General features: G+C 43.0%; 1 protein-coding gene across 4 annotated transcripts in view; it reads left to right on the top strand.

The window, feature by feature from the left end:
• LOC106588853 (protein PALS2-like) overlaps positions 1 to 20,425 on the top strand; it is a 57,918-nt gene extending 37,493 nt beyond the window's left edge. For all 4 annotated transcript variants that reach the window (XM_082970204.1, XM_082970203.1, XM_014178331.3 and 1 more), the window contains 9 exons: positions 12,376 to 12,528; positions 12,809 to 13,036; positions 15,249 to 15,380; positions 17,092 to 17,188; positions 17,511 to 17,579; positions 17,793 to 17,954; positions 18,246 to 18,448; positions 18,623 to 18,751; positions 18,999 to 20,425. In XM_082970204.1, coding sequence (XP_082826330.1) covers positions 12,376 to 12,528; positions 12,809 to 13,036; positions 15,249 to 15,380; positions 17,092 to 17,188; positions 17,511 to 17,579; positions 17,793 to 17,954; positions 18,246 to 18,448; positions 18,623 to 18,751; positions 18,999 to 19,175 — 1,350 coding nt within the window. In that variant the 3' untranslated portion in view covers positions 19,176 to 20,425. The remainder of the gene's footprint in view (positions 1 to 12,375; positions 12,529 to 12,808; positions 13,037 to 15,248; positions 15,381 to 17,091; positions 17,189 to 17,510; positions 17,580 to 17,792; positions 17,955 to 18,245; positions 18,449 to 18,622; positions 18,752 to 18,998) is intronic.
• The last annotated feature ends 80 nt before the right edge of the window (positions 20,426 to 20,505 follow it).

The following is a 20,505-nucleotide window of genomic DNA, read 5'->3' as shown; positions in this document are numbered from 1 at the left end:
TGAGAGCAGAGGAGAGAGAGTTAGCTTTAGCAGTGTGGAGAGCCTCCGTGACACAGGTAGGCCAGTTGAGAACAAGTTCTCATTTACAACTGCGACCAGGCCAAGATAAAGCAGTGCGACAAAAAACAACAACACAGAGTTACATGTGGGATAAACAAAAGTACAGTCAATAACACAATAGAAAAATCTATATACAGTGTGTGCAAATGGAGTAAGGAGGCAAGGCAATAAATAGGCCATAATAGTGAAGTAATTACAATTTAGCAAATTAACACTGGAGTGATAGATGTGCAGATTATGATGTGCAAGTAGAAATACTGGTGTGCAAAAAAATAAATAAAAACAATATGGGGATGAGGTAGGTACTTGGATGGGCTATTTACAGATGGGCTGTGTACAGCTGCAGCTATCGGTAAGCTGCTCAGATAGCTGATGCTTAAAGTTAGTGAGGGAGATATATGTCTCCAACTTCAGCGAATTTTGCAATTCGTTCCAGTCATTGGCAGCAGAAAAATGGAAGGAAAGGCGGCCAAAGTAGGTGTTGGCTTTGGGGATGACCAGTGAGATATACCTGCTGGAGCACGTGCTATGGGTGGGTGTTGCTATGGTGACCAGTGAGCTGAACTAAGGCGGAGCTTTACCTAGCATAGACTTATAGATGATCTGGAGCCAGTGGGTTTGGCGACGAATATGTAGCGAGGGCCAGCCGATGAGAGCATACAGGTCGCAGTATTGGGTGGTATAAGGGGCTTTGGTGACAAAACGGATGGCACTGCATCCAGTTTGCTGAGTAGAGTGTTGGAGGCTATTTTGTAAATGACATTGCTGAAGTCGAGGATCGGTAGGATAGTCAGTTTTACGAGGGTATGTTTGGCAACGTGAGTGAAGGAGGCTTTGTTGCGAAATAGGAAGCCAATTCTAGATTTAACTTTGGATTGGAGATGCTTAATATCAAATCAAATCAAATCAAATGTATTTATATAGCCCTTCGTACATCAGCTGATATCTCAAAGTGCTGTACAGAAACCCAGCCTAAAACCCCAAACAGCAAGCAATGCATGTGAAAGAAGCACGGTGGCTAGGAAAAACTCCCTAGGAAAAACTCCCTAGAAAGGCCAAAAACCTAGGAAGAAACCTAGAGAGGAACCAGGCTATGAGGGGTGGCCAGTCCTCTTCTGGCTGTGCCGGGTGGATATTATAACAGAACATGGTCAAGATGTTAAAATGTTCATAAATGACCAGCATGGTCAAATAATAATAATCATAGTAGTTGTCGAGGGTGCAACAAGCACATCCGGTGAACAGGTCAGGGTTCCATAGCCGCAGGCAGAACAGTTGAAACTGGAGCAGCAGCACGGCCAGGTAGACTGGGGACAGCAAGGAGTCATCATGCCAGGTAGTCCTGAGGCATGGTCCTAGGGCTCAGGTCTTCCGAGAGAAAGAAAGAAAGAGAGAAAGAGAGAATTAGAGAGAGCATATTTAACTTCACACAGGACACCGGATAAGACAAGAGAAATACTCCAGATGTAACAGACTGACCCTAGCCCCCCGACACATAAACTACTGCAGCATAAATACTGGAGGCTGAGACAGGAGGGATCAGGAGACACTGTGGCCCCATCCGATGAAACCCCCGGACAGGGCCAAACAGGCAGGATATAACCCCACCCACTTTGCCAAAGCACAGCCCCCACACCACTAGAGGGATGTCTCCAACCACCAACTTACCGTCCTAAGACAAGGCCGAGTATAGCCCACAAAGATCTCCGCCACGGCACAACCCAAGGGGGGGGGGCGCCAACCCAGACAGGAAGACCACATCAGTGACTCAGCCCACTCAAGTGACGAACCCCTCCCATGGACGGCATGGAAGAACACCAGTAAGCCAGTGACTCAGCCCCTGTAATAGGGTTAGAGGCAGAGAATCCCAGTGGAGAGAGGGGAACCGGCAAGGCAGAGACAGCAAGGGCGGTTCGTTGCTCCAGCCTTTCCGTTCACCTTCACACTCCTGGGCCAGACTATACTTAATCATAGGACCTACTGAAGAGATAAGTCTTCAGTAAAGACTTAAAGGTTGAGACTGAGTCTGCGTCTCTCACATGGGTAGGCAGACCATTCCATAAAAATGGAGCTCTATAGGAGAAAGCCCTACCTCCAGCCGTTTGCTTAGAAATTCTAGGGACAATTAGGAGGCCTGCGTCTTGTGACCGTAGCGTACGTGTAGGTATGTACGGCAGGACCAAATCGGAAAGATAGGTAGGAGCAAGCCCATGTAATGCTTTGTAGGTTAGCAGTAAAACCTTGAAATCAGCCCTTGCCTTAACAGGAAGCCAGTGTAGGGAGGCTAGCACTGGAGTAATATGATCAAATTGTTTGGTTCTAGTCAGGATTCTAGCAGCCGTATTTAGCACTAACTGAAGTTTATTTAGTGCTTTATCCGGGTAGCCGGAAAGTAGAGCATTGCAGTAGTCCAGCCTAGAAGTAACAAAAGCATGGATTCATTTTTCTGCGTCATTTTTGGACAGAAAGTTTCTGATTTTTGCAATGTTATGTAGATGGAAAAAAGCTGTCCTTGAAACAGTCTTGATATGTTCTTCAAAAGAGAGATCAGGGTCCAGAGTAACGCCGAGGTCCTTCACAGTTGTATTTGAGACGACTGTACAACCATCCAGATTAATTGTCAGATTCAACAGATGATCTCTTTGTTTCTTGGGACCTAGAACAAGCATCTCTGTTTTGTCCGAGTTTAAAAGTAGAAAGTTTGCAGCCATCCACTTCTTTATGTCTGAAACACAGGCTTCTAGCGAGGGCAATTTTGGGGCTTCACCATGTTTCATTGAAATGTACAGCTGTGTGTCGTCCGCATAGCAGTGAAATTTAACATTATGTTTTCGAATGACATCCCCCAAGAGGTAAAATATATAGTGAAAACAATAGTGGTCCTAAAACGGAACCTTGAGGAACACCGAAATTTACAATTGATTTGTCAGAGGACAAACCATTCACAGAGACAAACTGATATCTTTCCGACAGATAAGATCTAAACCAGGCCAGAACTTGTCCATGTAGACCAATTTGGGTTTCCAATCTCTCCAAAAGAATGTGGTGATCGATGGTATCAAAAGCGGCACTAAGATCTAGGAGCACGAGGACAGATGCAGAGCCTCGGTCTGACGTCATTAAAAGGTCATTTACCACCTTCACAAGTGCAGTCTCAGTGCTATGATGGGGTCTAAAACCAGACTGAAGCGTTTCGTATACATTGTTTGTCTTCAGGAAGGCAGTGAGTTGCTGTGCAACAGCTTTTTATAAAATTATTGAGAGGAATGGAAGATTTGATATAGGCCAATAGTTTTTTATAATTTCTGGGTCAAGATTCGGCTTTTTCAAGAGAGGCTTTATTACTGCCACTTTTAGTGAGCTTGGTACACATCCGGTGGATAGAGAGCCGTTTATTATGTTCAACATAGGAGGGCCAAGCACAGGAAGCAGCTCTTTCAGTAGTTTAGTTGGAATAGGGTCCAGTATGCAGCTTGAGGGTTTGGAAGCCATGATTATTTTCATCATTGTGTCAAGAGATATAGTACTAAAACACTTTAGTATCTCCCTTGATCCTATGTCCTGGCAGAGTTGTGTAGACTCAGGACAATGGAGTCTGGAAGGAGAGTATTCAGTTTAGCTAGACACCTAGGTATTTGTAATTGTCCACATATTCTAAGTCAGAACCGTCCAGAGTAGTGATGCTAGTCGGGCAGGCGGGTGCGGGCAGCGATCAGTTGAATAGCATGCATTTAGTTTTACTAGCATTTAAGAGCAGTTGGAGGCAACGGAAGAAGTGTTGTACGGCATTGAAGCTCGTTTGTAGGTTTGTTAACACAGTGTCCAAAGAAGGGCTAGATGTATACAGAATGGTGTCATCTGCGTAGAGGTGGATCAGAGAATCACCTACAGCAAGAGCGACATCGTTGATATATACAGAGAAGAGAGTCGGCCCGAGAATTTAACCCTGTGGTACCCCTTTAGAGACTGCCAGATGTCCGAACAACAGGCCCTTTGATTTGACACACTGAACTCTATCTGAGAAGTAGTTGGGGAACCAGGCAAGGCAGTCATTTGAGAAACCAAGGCTGTTGAGTCTGCCGATAAGAATACGGTGATTGACAGAGTCAAAAGCCTTGGCCAGGTCGATGAAGACGGCTGCACAGCACTGTCTTTTATCGATGGCGGTTATAATATCGTTTAGTACATTGAGTGTGGCTGAGGTGCACCCGTGACCAGCTCGGAAACCGGCTTGCACAGCGGAGAAGGTACGGTGGGATTCGAAATGGTCAGTGATCTGTTTGTTAACTTGGCTTTCGAAGACTTTAGAAAGGCAGGGCAGGATGGATATAGGTCTGTAACAGTTTGTCTCTAGAGTGTCACCCCCTTTGAAGAGGAGGATGACCGCGGCAGCTTTCCAATCTTTAGGAATCTCGGACGATACGAAAGAGATTTACCACAGGTGGAGTCCAATCAAGTTGTAGAAACATCTCAAGGATGATCAATGGAAACAGGATGCACCTGAGCTCAATTTCGAGTCTCATAGCAAAGAGTGTCAATACTTATGTAAATGCATAATTAGTTATTATTATTTTTTGTTGAATGCACAGTACATATCCCAACCATAAGCCATGGATTACAGGCAACATCCACACTGATCTGAAGGCTATAGCTGCCTTTTTCAAGCATTCGGGACACTAACCCGAATGCTAATAAGACCGTTACGCCCTCCGACAAACCATCAAACAGGAAAAGCGTCAATACAGTACTAAGATCGAAGCCTAATACCTGGCTCTGACACTCGTTGGATGTGACAGGGCTTGCAAACTGTCACGGTGTACGAAGGGAAACCCAGCCGCGAGCTGCCCAATGATGTGAGTCTACCTCACAAGCTAAATGCCTTCTCTGCCTGCTTTGATTCAAGCAAGACTGAACCATGCATGAGAGCACCAGCTGTTCCGGACAACTGTGTATTCATACTCTCCGTAGCCAGTGTGCGTAAGACCTTTAAACATGGTTAACATTCACAAGGCCTGACATATTTCCATGATGCGTACTCCGAGCATGCGCTGACCTCTATACCAGGTGGTGTCAGAGAAAGGCCCTGAAAATTGTCAAAGACTCCAGGATACGAAAGGACCCTGAACAGCTTCAACCCCAAAACATGAGACTGCTAAATAGTCAAGCCTGGTAGCTATTTAGTTAACTATTTAACTCTCTGAATTGACTTTTATTGCACAAACGTTTTTGACACATACGCTTCTGCTACTGTTTATTATCAGTCACTTATTCCTAGTTATATGTACATATCTACCTCAATGACCTCGTACCCCTGCACATGGACTCGGTACTGGTACTCCCTGTATATAGCCATGTTATCATCAACTCAGTACTGGTACTCCCTGTATATAGCCATGTTATCATCAACTCAGTACTGGTACTCCCTGTATATAGCCATGTTATCATCAACTCAGTACTGGTACTCCCTGTATATAGCCATGTTATCATCAACTCAGTACTGGTACTCCCTGTATATAGCCATGTTATCATCAACTCAGTACTGGCACTCCCTGTATATAGCCAAGTTATCATCAACTCAGTACTGGTACTCCCTGTATATAGCCAAGTTATCATCAACTCAGTACTGGTACTCCCTGTATATAGCCATGTTATCATCAACTCAGTACTGGTACCCCGTGTATATAGCCATGTTATCATCAACTCAGTACTGGTACTCCCTGTATATAGCCATGTTATCATCAACTCAGTACTGGTACTCCCTGTATATAGCCATGTTATCATCAACTCAGTACTGGTACTCCCTGTATATAGCCATGTTATCATCAACTCAGTACTGGTACTCCCTGTATATAGCCATGTTATCATCAACTCAGTACTGGTACTCCCTGTATATAGCCATGTTATCATCAACTCAGTACTGGTACTCCCTGTATATAGCCATGTTATCATCAACTCAGTACTGGTACTCCCTGTATATAGCCATGTTATCATCAACTCAGTACTGGTACTCCCTGTATATAGCCATGTTATCATCAACTCAGTACTGGTACTCCCTGTATATAGCCATGTTATCATCAACTCAGTACTGGTACTCCCTGTATATAGCCATGTTATCATCAACTCAGTACTGGTACTCCCTGTATATAGCCATGTTATCATCAACTCAGTACTGGTACTCCCTGTATATAGCCAAGTTATCATCAACTCAGTACTGGTACTCCCTGTATATAGCCATGTTATCATCAACTCAGTACTGGTACTCCCTGTATATAGCCATGTTATCATCAACTCAGTACTGGTACTCCCTGTATATAGCCAAGTTATCATCATCTCAGTACTGGTACTCCCTGTATATAGCCATGTTATCATCAACTCAGTACTGGTACTCCCTGTATATAGCCATGTTATCATCAACTCAGTACTGGTACTCCCTGTATATAGCCATGTTATCATCAACTCAGTACTGGTACTCCCTGTATATAGCCATGTTATCATCAACTCAGTACTGGTACTCCCTGTATATAGCCATGTTATCATCAACTCAGTACTGGTACTCCCTGTATATAGCCATGTTATCATCAACTCAGTACTGGTACTCCCTGTATATAGCCATGTTATCATCAACTCGGTACTGGTACTCCCTGTATATAGCCATGTTATCATCAACTCAGTACTGGTACTCCCTGTATATAGCCAAGTTATCATCAACTCAGTACTGGTACTCCCTGTATATAGCCATGTTATCATCAACTCAGTACTGGTACTCCCTGTATATAGCCATGTTATCATCAACTCAGTACTGGTACTCCCTGTATATAGCCAAGTTATCATCAACTCAGTACTGGTACTCCCTGTATATAGCCATGTTATCATCAACTCAGTACTGGTACTCCCTGTATATAGCCATGTTATCATCAACTCAGTACTGGTACCCTGTGTATATAGCCATGTTATCATCAACTCAGTACTGGTACTCCGCTGTATATAGCCATGTTATCATCAACTCAGTAGTGGTACTCCCTGTATATAGCCATGTTATCATCAACTCAGTACTGGTACTCCCTGTATATAGCCATGTTATCATCAACTCAGTACTGGTACTCCCTGTATATAGCCATGTTATCATCAACTCAGTACTGGTACCCTGTGTATATAGCCATGTTATCATCAACTCAGTACTGGTACTCCCTGTATATAGCCATGTTATCATCAACTCGGTACTGGTACTCCCTGTATATAGCCATGTTATCATCAACTCAGTACTGGTACTCCCTGTATATAGCCATGTTATCATCAACTCAGTACTGGTACTCCCTGTATATAGCCATGTTATCATCAACTCAGTACTGGTACTCCCTGTATATAGCCATGTTATCATCAACTCAGTACTGGTACTCCCTGTATATAGCCATGTTATCATCAACTCAGTACTGGTACTCCCTGTATATAGCCATGTTATCATCAACTCAGTACTGGTACTCCCTGTATATAGCCATGTTATCATCAACTCAGTACTGGTACTCCCTGTATATAGCCAAGTTATCATCAACTCAGTACTGGTACTCCCTGTATATAGCCATGTTATCATCAACTCAGTACTGGTACTCCCTGTATATAGCCATGTTATCATCAACTCAGTACTGGTACTCCCTGTATATAGCCAAGTTATCATCAACTCAGTACTGGTACTCCCTGTATATAGCCATGTTATCATCAACTCAGTACTGGTACTCCCTGTATATAGCCATGTTATCATCAACTCAGTACTGGTACTCCCTGTATATAGCCATGTTATCATCAACTCAGTACTGGTACTCCCTGTATATAGCCATGTTATCATCAACTCAGTACTGGTACTCCCTGTATATAGCCATGTTATCATCAACTCAGTACTGGTACTCCCTGTATATAGCCATGTTATCATCAACTCAGTACTGGTACTCCCTGTATATAGCCATGTTATCATCAACTCAGTACTGGTACTCCCTGTATATAGCCATGTTATCATCAACTCAGTACTGGTACTCCCTGTATATAGCCATGTTATCATCAACTCAGTACTGGTACTCCCTGTATATAGCCATGTTATCATCAACTCAGTACTGGTACTCCCTGTATATAGCCATGTTATCATCAACTCAGTACTGGTACTCCCTGTATATAGCCATGTTATCATCAACTCAGTACTGGTACTCCCTGTATATAGCCATGTTATCATCAACTCAGTACTGGTACTCCCTGTATATAGCCATGTTATCATCAACTCAGTACTGGTACTCCCTGTATATAGCCATGTTATCATCAACTCAGTACTGGTACTCCCTGTATATAGCCATGTTATCATCAACTCAGTACTGGTACTCCCTGTATATAGCCATGTTATCATCAACTCAGTACTGGTACTCCCTGTATATAGCCATGTTATCATCAACTCAGTACTGGTACTCCCTGTATATAGCCATGTTATCATCAACTCAGTACTGGTACCCTGTGTATATAGCCATGTTATCATCAACTCAGTACTGGTACTCCCTGTATATAGCCATGTTATCATCAACTCAGTACTGGTACCCTGTGTATATAGCCATGTTATCATCAACTCAGTACTGGTACTCCCTGTATATAGCCATGTTATCATCAACTCAGTACTGGTACCCTGTGTATATAGCCATGTTATCATCAACTCTGTACTGGTACTCCCTGTATATAGCCATGTTATTGTTACTCATTGTGTATTTATTATTATTTTTCTATTATTTCTATTATTTTAGTTAGGAAGGGCCCGTAAGTAAGCATTTCACGGTTAGTCTACCCCTGCTGTTTACAAAGCATGTGATAAATAACATTTGATCTGATATCAGAGTTCAGAGCGTGATGTCAGATATGTCATATCAGAATGAGTGCTTCATCCAATATCACGTGTGACAGCTGTGATCAGCCAGCTGTGATCAGCCAGCTGTGATCAGCCAGCCGCCTCCCCTACTAGCCGTCACCTGCTTCTCTCCGCTTTTTCTCCATCAGCTATTTTAGCCGTGATGAGGAGCTGGGGTGTGAAGACACTTATGAGTCTTCTGTTGTTGCATTTGTTTCTAATTATTGGAGCAGCTCGCAGCCTGTTAGAACCAAGAGCACAGGGCAGTATGACTTCGCTGTCACGCAGCCTCTGAGGGAAGGGAAAGAGGGATACCTAGTACAACTGAATGCATTCAACTGAAATGTCTTAATTTCATGTCTTAACCTCTTACATCTAGACGTTCCGCTAGCGGAACACCTGCTCCAATATCCAATGATAGGCGTGGCGCGAATTACAAATTCCTCAAAAATACAAAAACTTAAATTTTTCAAACATATGACTATTTCACAGCATTTTAAAGACAAGACTCTCCTTTATCCTCTCTGGGCTAGGCGGGACGAATTCGTCCCACCTACGTAACAGCCACTTGAAGCCTGTGGCGCGATTTTCAAAACCTTAAAAATCCTATTACTTCAATTTCTCAAACATATGACTATTTTACAGCTATTTAAAGACAAGACTCTCGTTAATCTAACCACACTGTCCGATTTCAAAAAGGCTTTACAACGAAAGCAAAACATTAGATTATGTCAGCAGAGTACCAAGCCAGAAATAATCAGACACCCATTTTTCAAGCTAGCATATAATGTCACAAAAACCCAGAAGACAGCTAAATGCAGCACTAACCTTTGATGATCTTCATCAGATGACAACCCTAGGACATTATGTTATACAATACATGCATGTTTTGTTCAATCAAGTTCATATTTATATCAAAAACCAGCTTTTTACATTAGCATGTGACATTCAGAACTAGCATACCCCCCGCAAACTTCCGGGGAATTCGCTAACATTTGACTAAATTCCTCACGATAAACGTTCACAAAAAGCATAACAATTATTTTAAGAATTATAGATACAGACCTCCTCTATGCACTCGATATGTCCGATTTTAAAATAGATTTTTGGTGAAAGCACATTTTGCAATATTCTAAGTACATAGCCCAGGCATCACGGGCTAGCTATTTAGACACCCGGCAAGTTTAGCACTCACCATAATCATATTTACTATTATAAAAGTTTGATTACCTTTTGTTGTCTTCGTCAGAATGCACTCCCAGAACTGCTACTTCAATAACAAATGTTGGTTTGGTCCAAAATAATCCATCGTTATATCCGAATAGCGGCGTTTTGTTCGTGCGTTCCAGACACTATCCGAAATGGTAATGAAGGGTCGTGCGCATGGTGCAATTCGTGACAAAAAAATTCTAAATATTCCATTACCGTACTTCGAAGCATGTCAACCGCTGTTTAAAATCAATTTTTATGCCATTTTTCTCGTAGAAAAGCGATAATATTCCGACCGGGAATCTCCTTTTCGGAAAACAGAGGAAAAAATCACAAAGACGTGGGCGGTCAGGTCACGCGCCTAAGCCCAGAGTCCCTTGATCGGCCACTTGAGAAAGGCGATAATGTGTTTCAGCCTGGGGCTGGGATGACGACATTCAGGTTTTTCCCGGGCTCTGAGCGCCTATGGACGACGTAGGAAGTGTCACGTTAGAGCAGAGATCCTTAGTAAAAGATAGAGATGGCAAAGAAGTTCCAGAAATGGTCAGACAGGCCACTTCCTGTAAAGGAATCTCTCAGGTTTTGACCTGCCATTTGAGTTCTGTTATACTCACAGACACCATTCAAACAGTTTTAGAAACTTTAGGGTGTTTTCTATCCATATGTAATAAGTATATGCATATTCTAGTTACTGGGTAGGAGTGGTAACCAGATTAAATCGGTATGTTCTTTATCCAGCCGTGTCAATACTGCCCCCTAGCCCTAACAGGTTATGCCAACCCCTCTGAATCAGTGCCATAACAGAGTACAGTGACAGTCATGCTTGCACCTTTACATCACTGAAAACTGCGTATCTTTCGCCCCCAAAACATTCAAAAGTTATGCAACTATTACCAGAGCTACTTTTCCTTTTTCTACCACAATTCACACACATTTCATATCATAAACCACTGGTGGGCCGCTAACTGGGGGTTAGATAGCAAACAACCTTGTTTAGTCATGTTACCTAGCTAACTAACAACCTGGTAACTTGACCAATAGGTTATGCACAAATCTGGATGGCACAGGAAGAACAGAAAAGAGATTGATAGCCCACTCAAAGAGATGCGCTTCAAAACTAGGATGCATATACCTAGCTATATCTTAAGCAAACATGTCTTTTTTTGCAGGGCAAGAGGGCATTACATAATTTTGTACTTTTCTTTGTGCTATCACAATAGGCCTAGTACCCAGTACCATTATTCTCTGCCTGGTCTCGCATCCTTAGTCAAATGTTGGTATTGTGACAACACAAGCACATATTTGGGCCCTCACCAGTTTGCATCCCTGTTAATAGTCAAATTGCCACGTCCGTTTGTGATATTACAACAACAAAGACTGGAAACAAGGGACCCAGATTCTTTTTCCTCTGACATCATTGCATGTGTGATAGAACAGCAGCATATGTACTGCAATTTTTAACCTTGATGCTCCCCAGCTCTGCTTCATCAACAAAACGATTGCAACCTGTTTCCCCTACTGCGGATTCCACTCTACCTACATGTACACATTACCTCAATTACCTCGACTAACCGGTGCCCCTGCACATTGACTCTGTACCGGTACCCCCTCTATATAGCCTCGCTATTGTTATTTTACTGCTTGTCTTTAATTATTTATAACTTTTATTTCTTATTTTTTACTTATCAATTTTTTACTTAACATATTTTTTCATAAAACTGCATTGTTGGTTAAGGGCTTGTAAGTAAGCATTTCACTGTAAGTCAACACCTGTTGTATTCGACGCACGTGACAAATGTTTCTCTTAACTTCCCATTTTACTAACTTCTCATTCTTACATTTCTCATCCGTCCTTCTGCTCATTCCCTTTCACTCTCTCTTTCTCCCCCTCTATCTCCATCTCTCTATCCCCCTCTTTCTCTCCATCCCCCTCACTCTCCCCATCTCTCCATCCCCCTCTATCTCTCCCCACTCTATATCTCTCTCCTTCTCTCTATCTCTACCGCTCTCTCCATCTCTCCATCCCCCTCTCTCAATCTCTCCCCCCTCTATATCTCTCCCCTTCTCTTTATCTCTTCCGCTCTCTCCATCTCTCCATCCCCCTCTCTCTATCTCTCTCCATCTCTCATCCCCCTCTCTCCATCCCCCTCTCCCCATCTCTCCATCCTCCTCTCTCCATCCCTCTATCTCTTCATCCCTTTCTATCCCCCTCTCCCCATCTCTCTCCCTCTCAGTCGCTCCTGGAGGCCCACGACATGGTAGCCTCTAAGTGCTATGAGGCCGTGCCCCCAGCGGAGCTGTTTAATGAAGAGCTGGGGAACAGTTCTCTGATGCAGGCCGATGCTGTACGCATGATCGGCATCCGCAAGAAGTCTGGAGAACCACTGGTGAGAGAGTGAGAGAGTGAGAGAGAGAGTGAGTGTGGGAGAGATCGAGAGGGAGAGAGATGGCGAGTTTGTGTGTGTGTGTGTGTGTGTGTGTGTGTGTGTGTGTGTGTGTGTGTGTGTGTGTGTGTGTGTGTGTGTGTGTGTGTGTGTGTGTGTGTGTGTGTGTGTGTGTGTGTGTGTGTGTGTGTGTGTGTGTGTGTGCATTTGTTCCTGCTTGTGTGCGTTTCTGCATCTCTGCAATGATTTCATTGACGATCTATCTGTTCCTTCCCTCTCTCAGGGAGTGACGTTCAGAGTGGAGAAGGAGGAGCTGGTCATCGCTAGGATCCTCCATGGAGGAATGATTGACAGGCAGGGTCTGCTGCACGTGGGTGACATCATAAAGGAAGTGAATGGGCGGGACGTAGGGAACAACCCCACTGAGCTGCAGGAGATGCTGAAGGACTGCAGCGGAGGAATCACTCTGAAGATACTGCCTAGTTATAGAGATGCACCCGCCCCACCACAGGTACACACACATGCTCATACAAACACAGCACATGCAGGGACACACACATGGACGTACACGTGTGCCCTCTCACACTCAAGCATTCATGCTCTCTCTCTATCGCTCTCCCTCCCCCTCTCCCTCTCTCTCTCTCTCTCTCTCTCTCTCTCGCTCTCTCCCCCTCTCTCTCTTTCTCCCCCTCTCCCTCTCTCTCTCCCCCTCTTTCTCCCCCCCTCTCTCTGCCCCTATCTTTTTCCCTCTCTCCCCCTCTCCCTTTCACTCTCTCTCTCTCTCCCCCTCTCCCTCTCTCTCTCTCCCCTTCTCCCTATCTCTCTCTCCCTCTCTCTCTCTCTCTCTCTCTCTCTCTCTCTCTCTCTCTCTCTCTCTCTCTCTCTCTGTCCTTCTTTCTCACCCGTCACACATACTCCATCACTTAAACAGCCACATGAATGGATACAATCACGCAGGTCCACACACAGACACACACACTCACAGACTGCTCTTATTTGGCTGTGTAACAGCTGCAGATGTTTGGTGGTGGTGGTGGGGGACTGGTGGTGAAGTGAGTCCTGGGGCCGTCCCAGAATGCCCTGCTCTGGAATCTGAACCCTGGCTGAGAGCCCTATTAATAACCCTCCACATAGTATCTGGGCCAGGGAGACACACACACCAACACTGTACAGACTCACACACACTATCTTAAATGTCACACACACACACACATCCAGTCCGGATCTTGTTTCAGTGTTTCTGTCTGGCTGCCAGTGTAAGCTGACAGTGCCCAGACCACGCACCTCTCTTGGCAAATACCTCTGTTGGCAGGATGTGAATGCCTGTGGTCAGTCCTGCACTAGATATCTTGTGTGTGTGTGTGTGTGTGTGTGTGTGTGTGTGTGTGTGTGTGTGTGTGTGTGTGTGTGTGTGTGTGTGTGTGTGTGTGTGTGTGTGTGTGTGTGTGTGTGTGTGTGTGTGTGTGTGTGTGTGTGTGTGTGTGTGTGTGTGTGTGTGTGTAATCCTTCCACTAACCTTATCTACCTAGCTGTTGTGTGTAGAAAAACACTAATCCTTCCACTATCTGTATCTACCTAGCTGTTGTGTGTAGAACAACACTAATCCTTCCACTAACTGTATCTACCTAGCTGTTGTGTGTAGAAAAACACTAATCCTTCCACTAACTGTATCTACCTAGCTGTTGTGTGTAGAAAAACACTAATCCTTCCACTAACCTTATCTACATAGCTGTTGTGTGTAGAAAAACACTAATCCTTCCACTAACCTTATCTACCTAGCTGTTGTATGTAGAAAAACACTAATCCTTCCACTATCTGTATCTACCTAGCTGTTGTATGTAGAAAAACACTAATCCTTCCACTAACTGTATCTACCTAGCTGTTGTGTGTAGAAAAACACTAATCCTTCCACTAACCTTATCTACCTAGCTGTTGTGTGTAGAAAAACACTAATCCTTCCACTAACCTTATCTACCTAGCTGTTGTGTGTAGAAAAACACTAATCCTTCCACTAACCTTATCTACCTAGCTGTTGTGTGTAGAAAAACACTAATCCTTCCACTAACTGTATCTACCTAGCTGTTGTGTGTAGAAAAACACTAATCCTTCCACTAACTGTATCTACCTAGCTGTTGTGTGTAGAAAAACACTAATCCTTCCACTAACTGTATCTACCTAGCTGTTGTGTGTAGAAAAACACTAATCCTTCCACTAACCTTATCTACCTAGCTGTTGTGTGTAGAAAAACACTAATCCTTCCACTAACTGTATCTACCTAGCTGTTGTGTGTAGAAAAACACTAATCCTTCCACTAACTGTATCTACCTAGCTGTTGTGTGTAGAAAAACACTAATCCTTCCACTAACTGTATCTACCTAGCTGTTGTGTGTAGAAAAACACTAATCCTTCCACTAACTGTATCTACCTAGCTGTTGTGTGTAGAAAAACACTAATCCTTCCACTAACCTTATCTACCTAGCTGTTGTATGTAGAAAAACACTAATCCTTCCACTATCTGTATCTACCTAGCTGTTGTGTGTAGAAAAACACTAATCCTTCCACTATCTGTATCTACCTAGCTGTTGTGTGTAGAAAAACACTAATCCTTCCACTAACTGTATCTACCTAGCTGTTGTATGTAGAAAAACCCTGTGTTGACTGTATATAGTTATAGTTTGGTTGTAGAAGCACCATTGATTAACATCAAACTTCCCTTTTCTCAGGTGTACGTGCAACCCCACTTTGACTACGATCCAGCAAATGACCATCTGATCCCGTGCCGAGAGGCGGGGATTTGCTTCAAGAGGGGGGACCTCCTTCAGATCGTCAACAAGGAGGACCCCAACTGGTGGCAGGTGATGGTGATCCTCAACAACAATACATCTTTTTTTGTTCTGGTTTCTACTGGTTTAATATTGGTTTGTAACTTCTACTGATTTCTACTGTATTTATATGGGTTTGTAACTTCTACTGATTTCTACTGGTTTTATATTGGTTTGTAACTTCTACTGATTTCTACTGGTTTTATAGTGGTTTGTAACTTCTACTGATTTCTACTGGTTTTATAGTGGTTTGTAACTTCTACTGATTTCTACTGGTTTTATAGTGGTTTGTAACTTCTACTGATTTCTTCTGGTCTCTGCTGGTTTTATAGTGGTTTGTAACTTCTACTGATTTCTACTGGTCTCTGCTGGTTTTATAGTGGTTTGTAACTTCTACTGATTTCTACTGGTTTTCTACTGGTTTGTAACTTCTACTGATTTCTACTGTATTTATATGGGTTTGTAACTTCTACAAGATTTCTACTGGTTTAATATTGGTTTGTAACTTCTACTGATTTCTACTGGTTTTATAGTGGTTTGTAACTTCTACTGATTTCTACTGGTTTTATAGTGGTTTGTAACTTCTACTGATTTCTACTGGTTTTATATTGGTTTGTAACTTCTACTGATTTCTACTGGTTTTCTACTGGTTTGTAACTTCTACTGATTTCTACTGGTTTTATAGTGGTTTGTAACTTCTACTGATTTCTACTGTATTTATATGGGTTTGTAACTTCTACAAGATTTCTACTGGTTTTATAGTGGTTTGTAACTTCTACTGGTCTCTGCTGGTTTTATATTGGTTTGTAACTTCTACTGGTTTAATATTGGTTTGTAACTTCTACTGATTTCTACTGGTTTTCTACTGGTTTGTAACTTCTACTGATTTCTACTGGTTTTATATTGGTTTGTAACTTCTACTGATTTCTACTGGTTTAATATTGGTTTGTAACTTCTACTGATTTCTACTGGTTTTCTACTGGTTTGTAACTTCTACTGATTTCTACTGGTTTTCTACTGGTTTGTAACTTCTACTGATTTCTACTGGTTTTCTACTGGTTTGTAACTTCTACTGGTTTAATATTGGTTTGTAACTTCTACTGATTTCTACTGGTTTTCTACTGGTTTGTAACTTCTACTGATTTCTACTGGTTTTCTACTGGTTTGTAACTTCTACTGGTTTAATATTGGTTTGTAACTTCTACTGATTTCTACTGGTTTAATATTGGTTTGTAACTTCTACTGATTTCTACTGGTTTTCTACTGGTTTGTAACTTCTACTGATTTTTACTGGTTTTCTACTGGTTGGTAACTTCTACTGATTTCTACTGGTTTTCTACTGGTTTGTAACTTCTACTGATTTCTACTGGTTTTATATTGGTTTGTAACTTCTACTGATTTCTACTGGTTTATTATTGGTTTGTAACTTCTACTGATTTCTACTGGTTTATTACTGGTTTGTAACTTCTACTGATTTCTACTGGTTTATTATTGGTTTGTAACTTCTACTGATTTCTACTGGTTTAATATTGGTTTGTAACTTCTACTGATTTCTACTGGTTTATTATTGGTTTGTAACTTCTACTGATTTCTACTGGTTTAATATTGGTTTGTAACTTCTACTGATTTCTACTGGTTTATTATTGGTTTGTAACTTCTACTGATTTTTTACTGGTTGTTCACTGGTTTCTACTGTTTGGGTGAGACAAGTTGTTCTGATGTCTGGTGTGCTCTCCTGTGATAGGCGTGTCATGTGGTTGGTGGAGCCACTGGACTGATCCCCAGTCAGTTCCTGGAGGAGAAGAGGAAAGCCTTCGTCCCAAGAGATTTTGATGGCTCAGGTACGGCTTGACTTTGCCTCCTAGCTCCATTCTCATCTAGATGAGCTAAACTGAGCTGACTGGCAACTTTTACGTAATGTAGCCAGTGACTGCTTGGTTTTGAATCAGTGGAGAGCACTTACTTTGAATTGTTTAGTTGGTCTGCCACTGTGAGGTAGCCTTGCCTGCCAGGCTGAGGGCAATGAGGTCATGAGATAATTACTCAGTAGCGCTCCATAGAATGGGTTATGGTGCCCCCTTCTGGCCTTCAGATGCAAAGACAGATAGGAAGACGCTTGCACCTGTATTGATGTGTGAATATGTGTGTTTGTGTATGCAACAGGGATCCTGTGCGGTACGATAACTGGAAAGAAGAAGAAAAAAATGATGTACCTAACAGCCAGGAATGCAGGTGAGCATTCAATACTCATCTCTCATTGGCTGATTCTGTCATGGCTCATTCTTCTAATTGGTTTTGTGCTGGGGCTTCCTGACTGTGTAGTTCCCCATTTACTAATCAGCATTTTACATCCCCATTCCCTTCTTTTATTGACTGACAACACTACATTCTCCTCTGTGATTGGCTTACTCTTGTGTGTTCCTCTCTGTGATTGACTGAGAGCAGAGTTTGACAGGCACGAGCTGCAAATCTATGAGGAGGTGGCCAAGATGCCCCCGTTCCAGAGGAAGACTCTGGTTCTGATTGGAGCCCAGGGGGTGGGCCGACGCAGCCTCAAGAACCGACTGGTGGTCCTTAACCCAACATACTTCGGAACCACCATCCCCTGTGAGTCTAGAACCCATACCGTTCTAATTCTATTTCTATTCTAGAACCCCCCTCCAGAACCTAGTGGACTACTGTACTCTCAGGACACTGTCTGAACAGACAGAAACCCTTGGAGTACGTTTAATTTGGCTGCTTTAAGTCAGCTTGTCTCGTGATCTTCCCCGTTGCTCCACTGTTCTTCTTACATTCCTGTTCATTCTCTCTCCATCTCTCTCCCACATCCCTTTCTCTTCTCTCTAACCCTTTTTCTCTTCTTGTCTCTCCTCTCCTCCCTCCCCGCTCCTCCCTCAGTCACCTCCCGGCGTCCCCGTGATGATGAGCTGGACGGTAAGTCGTACCGGTTTGTGACGCGGACGGAGATGGAGGCGGACGTGAAGGCGGGCGGCTACCTAGAGCACGGCGAGTACGACGGGAACCTCTACGGAACCAAGATGGACTCCATCCACGAGGTGGTGGACACGGGGCGTACCTGCATCCTGGACGTCAACCCACAGGTCACAATCAAATCAAATCAAACTTTATTTAAAGTGCATTTAAAAAGCACAACAATAAAAATAACAGGGTAGAATCCCAGTATGAGATACTCGACATGGTCTGTCTGTCTGTCTGTCTGTAGATGTGTTTGTCATCTCTAGCTGGTTGACTGACCCTCTCTGTCTGGACAGTAGGCTCTGAAGGTACTAAAGACTGCAGAGTTCATGCCGTATGTGGTGTTCATCGCAGCACCAGAGTTTGAGACGCTCAAGGCCATGCACAAAGCTACGGTGGACGCTGGAATCACCACCAAACAACTCACGGTCAGGACCTTTTCCTGGCCATAGACACTGAGCCGCTTATTCCCAGAGTATTTTCACATGTTGCTTTCCGGTATCCTTCCATTGTTATGTGATTTTAGGGCGTTATGTAGTTTTTTATGGAACATTCTCTCGCTAGAACACACAACACTCACAGTGTACTGTGCTTGTTAGCCACTGCTTCTCAAGAACATGCACAAACCGAGAGAGACACACACACACACTCACCCTCTGTCTCTGTCCCTGTCAGGATGTGGATCTGAGGAAGACTGTTGATGAGAGTGCTCGTATCCAGAGGACCTACAACCATTACTTTGACCTCGCCATCACCAACGACAACCTGGACCGCGCCTTCCAAGCGCTACAGGCTGCCGTGGACAAACTCTGCTCCGAACCACAGTGGGTCCCCGTCAACTGGGTCTACTGAGCCCCGACCGGACACTGTCTGACCAGTCAACATGACCGTGCATGTGTTCGACCACAGAGACAGGGGAAGGAAAGGAGAAAGGGTTCGTCATGTGAGGGACTTTGACGGGGGAAACCCAAAGCAACCGCCTCATCCCTCTCTCCCTTCCTCCTGCACACAATGCACATTTTTTCTACTCGAAACTCAAAAGGCAAATAGTTCTTATTTATTTTAATATTTGTAACTTTTTACGAAATATCTTTCTATTCATACCAACGTGGAATTCAGAAACATGAATAAAATAAAAAGGCCAAACATCAAGGCCATATTTATTGTTGTTGTTATGTTTGTTTTTTGTAGTTGTTCCTCTGAGAACTAATGATGTTTTTCCTTCTCCGAGGACTGCTCTAGAAAGAGTTTTTATTATTGTTATATCAACACAGTTCAAGAACGAAGTTCAAGAACGACACTATGGAATATTCCAGAACTCTGAGCAGTGTTGCCAAGGAAACCTGTTTACAGCGCTTGTTATTGCCATGACAACTACCGTGTCTCAGTCCAAATCCTGTGAAGCCCACCCTTGTGATTGTTGTAGGACCTCCCACCCCCACTCCAAAGAAAATCCCCTACAGTGCCCTGTAGTATGTAGTGTAGTTGGCTACCCCTTGATTGGTTTGTGTTTACCTCTTTAGAATTATGACTTAAGGAAAAATGTACTTATTGGCTGAATATCTATCCCTCACACATCCTACAAAGAGAATGAAGACAAAAAGCTTTACACTTTACATTGTAGTATTGAAGATCAGGATCAAAACACTGTGTCTGTGTTTCATTCATGTCTTTCTTTGAGTTGTCTGTACTTTTCTTTTACTACCGTAGGATTCACTGTCTTTCGTCGCTACGGTGATCTTTTTAGCTAAGTGACATTTTTGTCTAGCATGATCCTTTGCTTTGAGTTGTTGTTTTCGAATATTGAACAAATACTACATCCTGTTTTGAAGCGTTCTGTCTGTGTTGTGTCGAGAACATGACCATCAGAATACCACTCACCATCTACCCTAATCTCTATGTAAGGTGCTTATTGTTGTTTTTTAATCTGTTGCTATCCCACAGTCCTCTCCTCCAATATCACAAAGCTCCAAAACCCTCCTGCACTGTAACCTAAATACTACATTCTGTTTCCTGTGGTCACTGAAAGATTTCCCAACTCGTGACCAAAAACAGACATCTCTAATAGCAATACATTGTTACAATAAATGAACTGAAATTCAGCTGGAAAGTTGTCCTTTTTTGTTTTGGGTAATGGTTATGTTTAGTTTATATTTAATGCAGTAATATTTAAAGCCATTCA

The sequence above is a fragment of the Salmo salar genome, chromosome 27, assembly GCF_965601325.2.
Source record: "Salmo salar chromosome 27, fSalSal1, whole genome shotgun sequence".
Classification (NCBI taxonomy): Eukaryota; Metazoa; Chordata; class Actinopteri; order Salmoniformes; family Salmonidae; genus Salmo; species Salmo salar.
The sequence above is the reverse complement of the archived record's forward strand: the minus strand, read 5'-3'. Positions and strand labels throughout refer to the sequence as shown.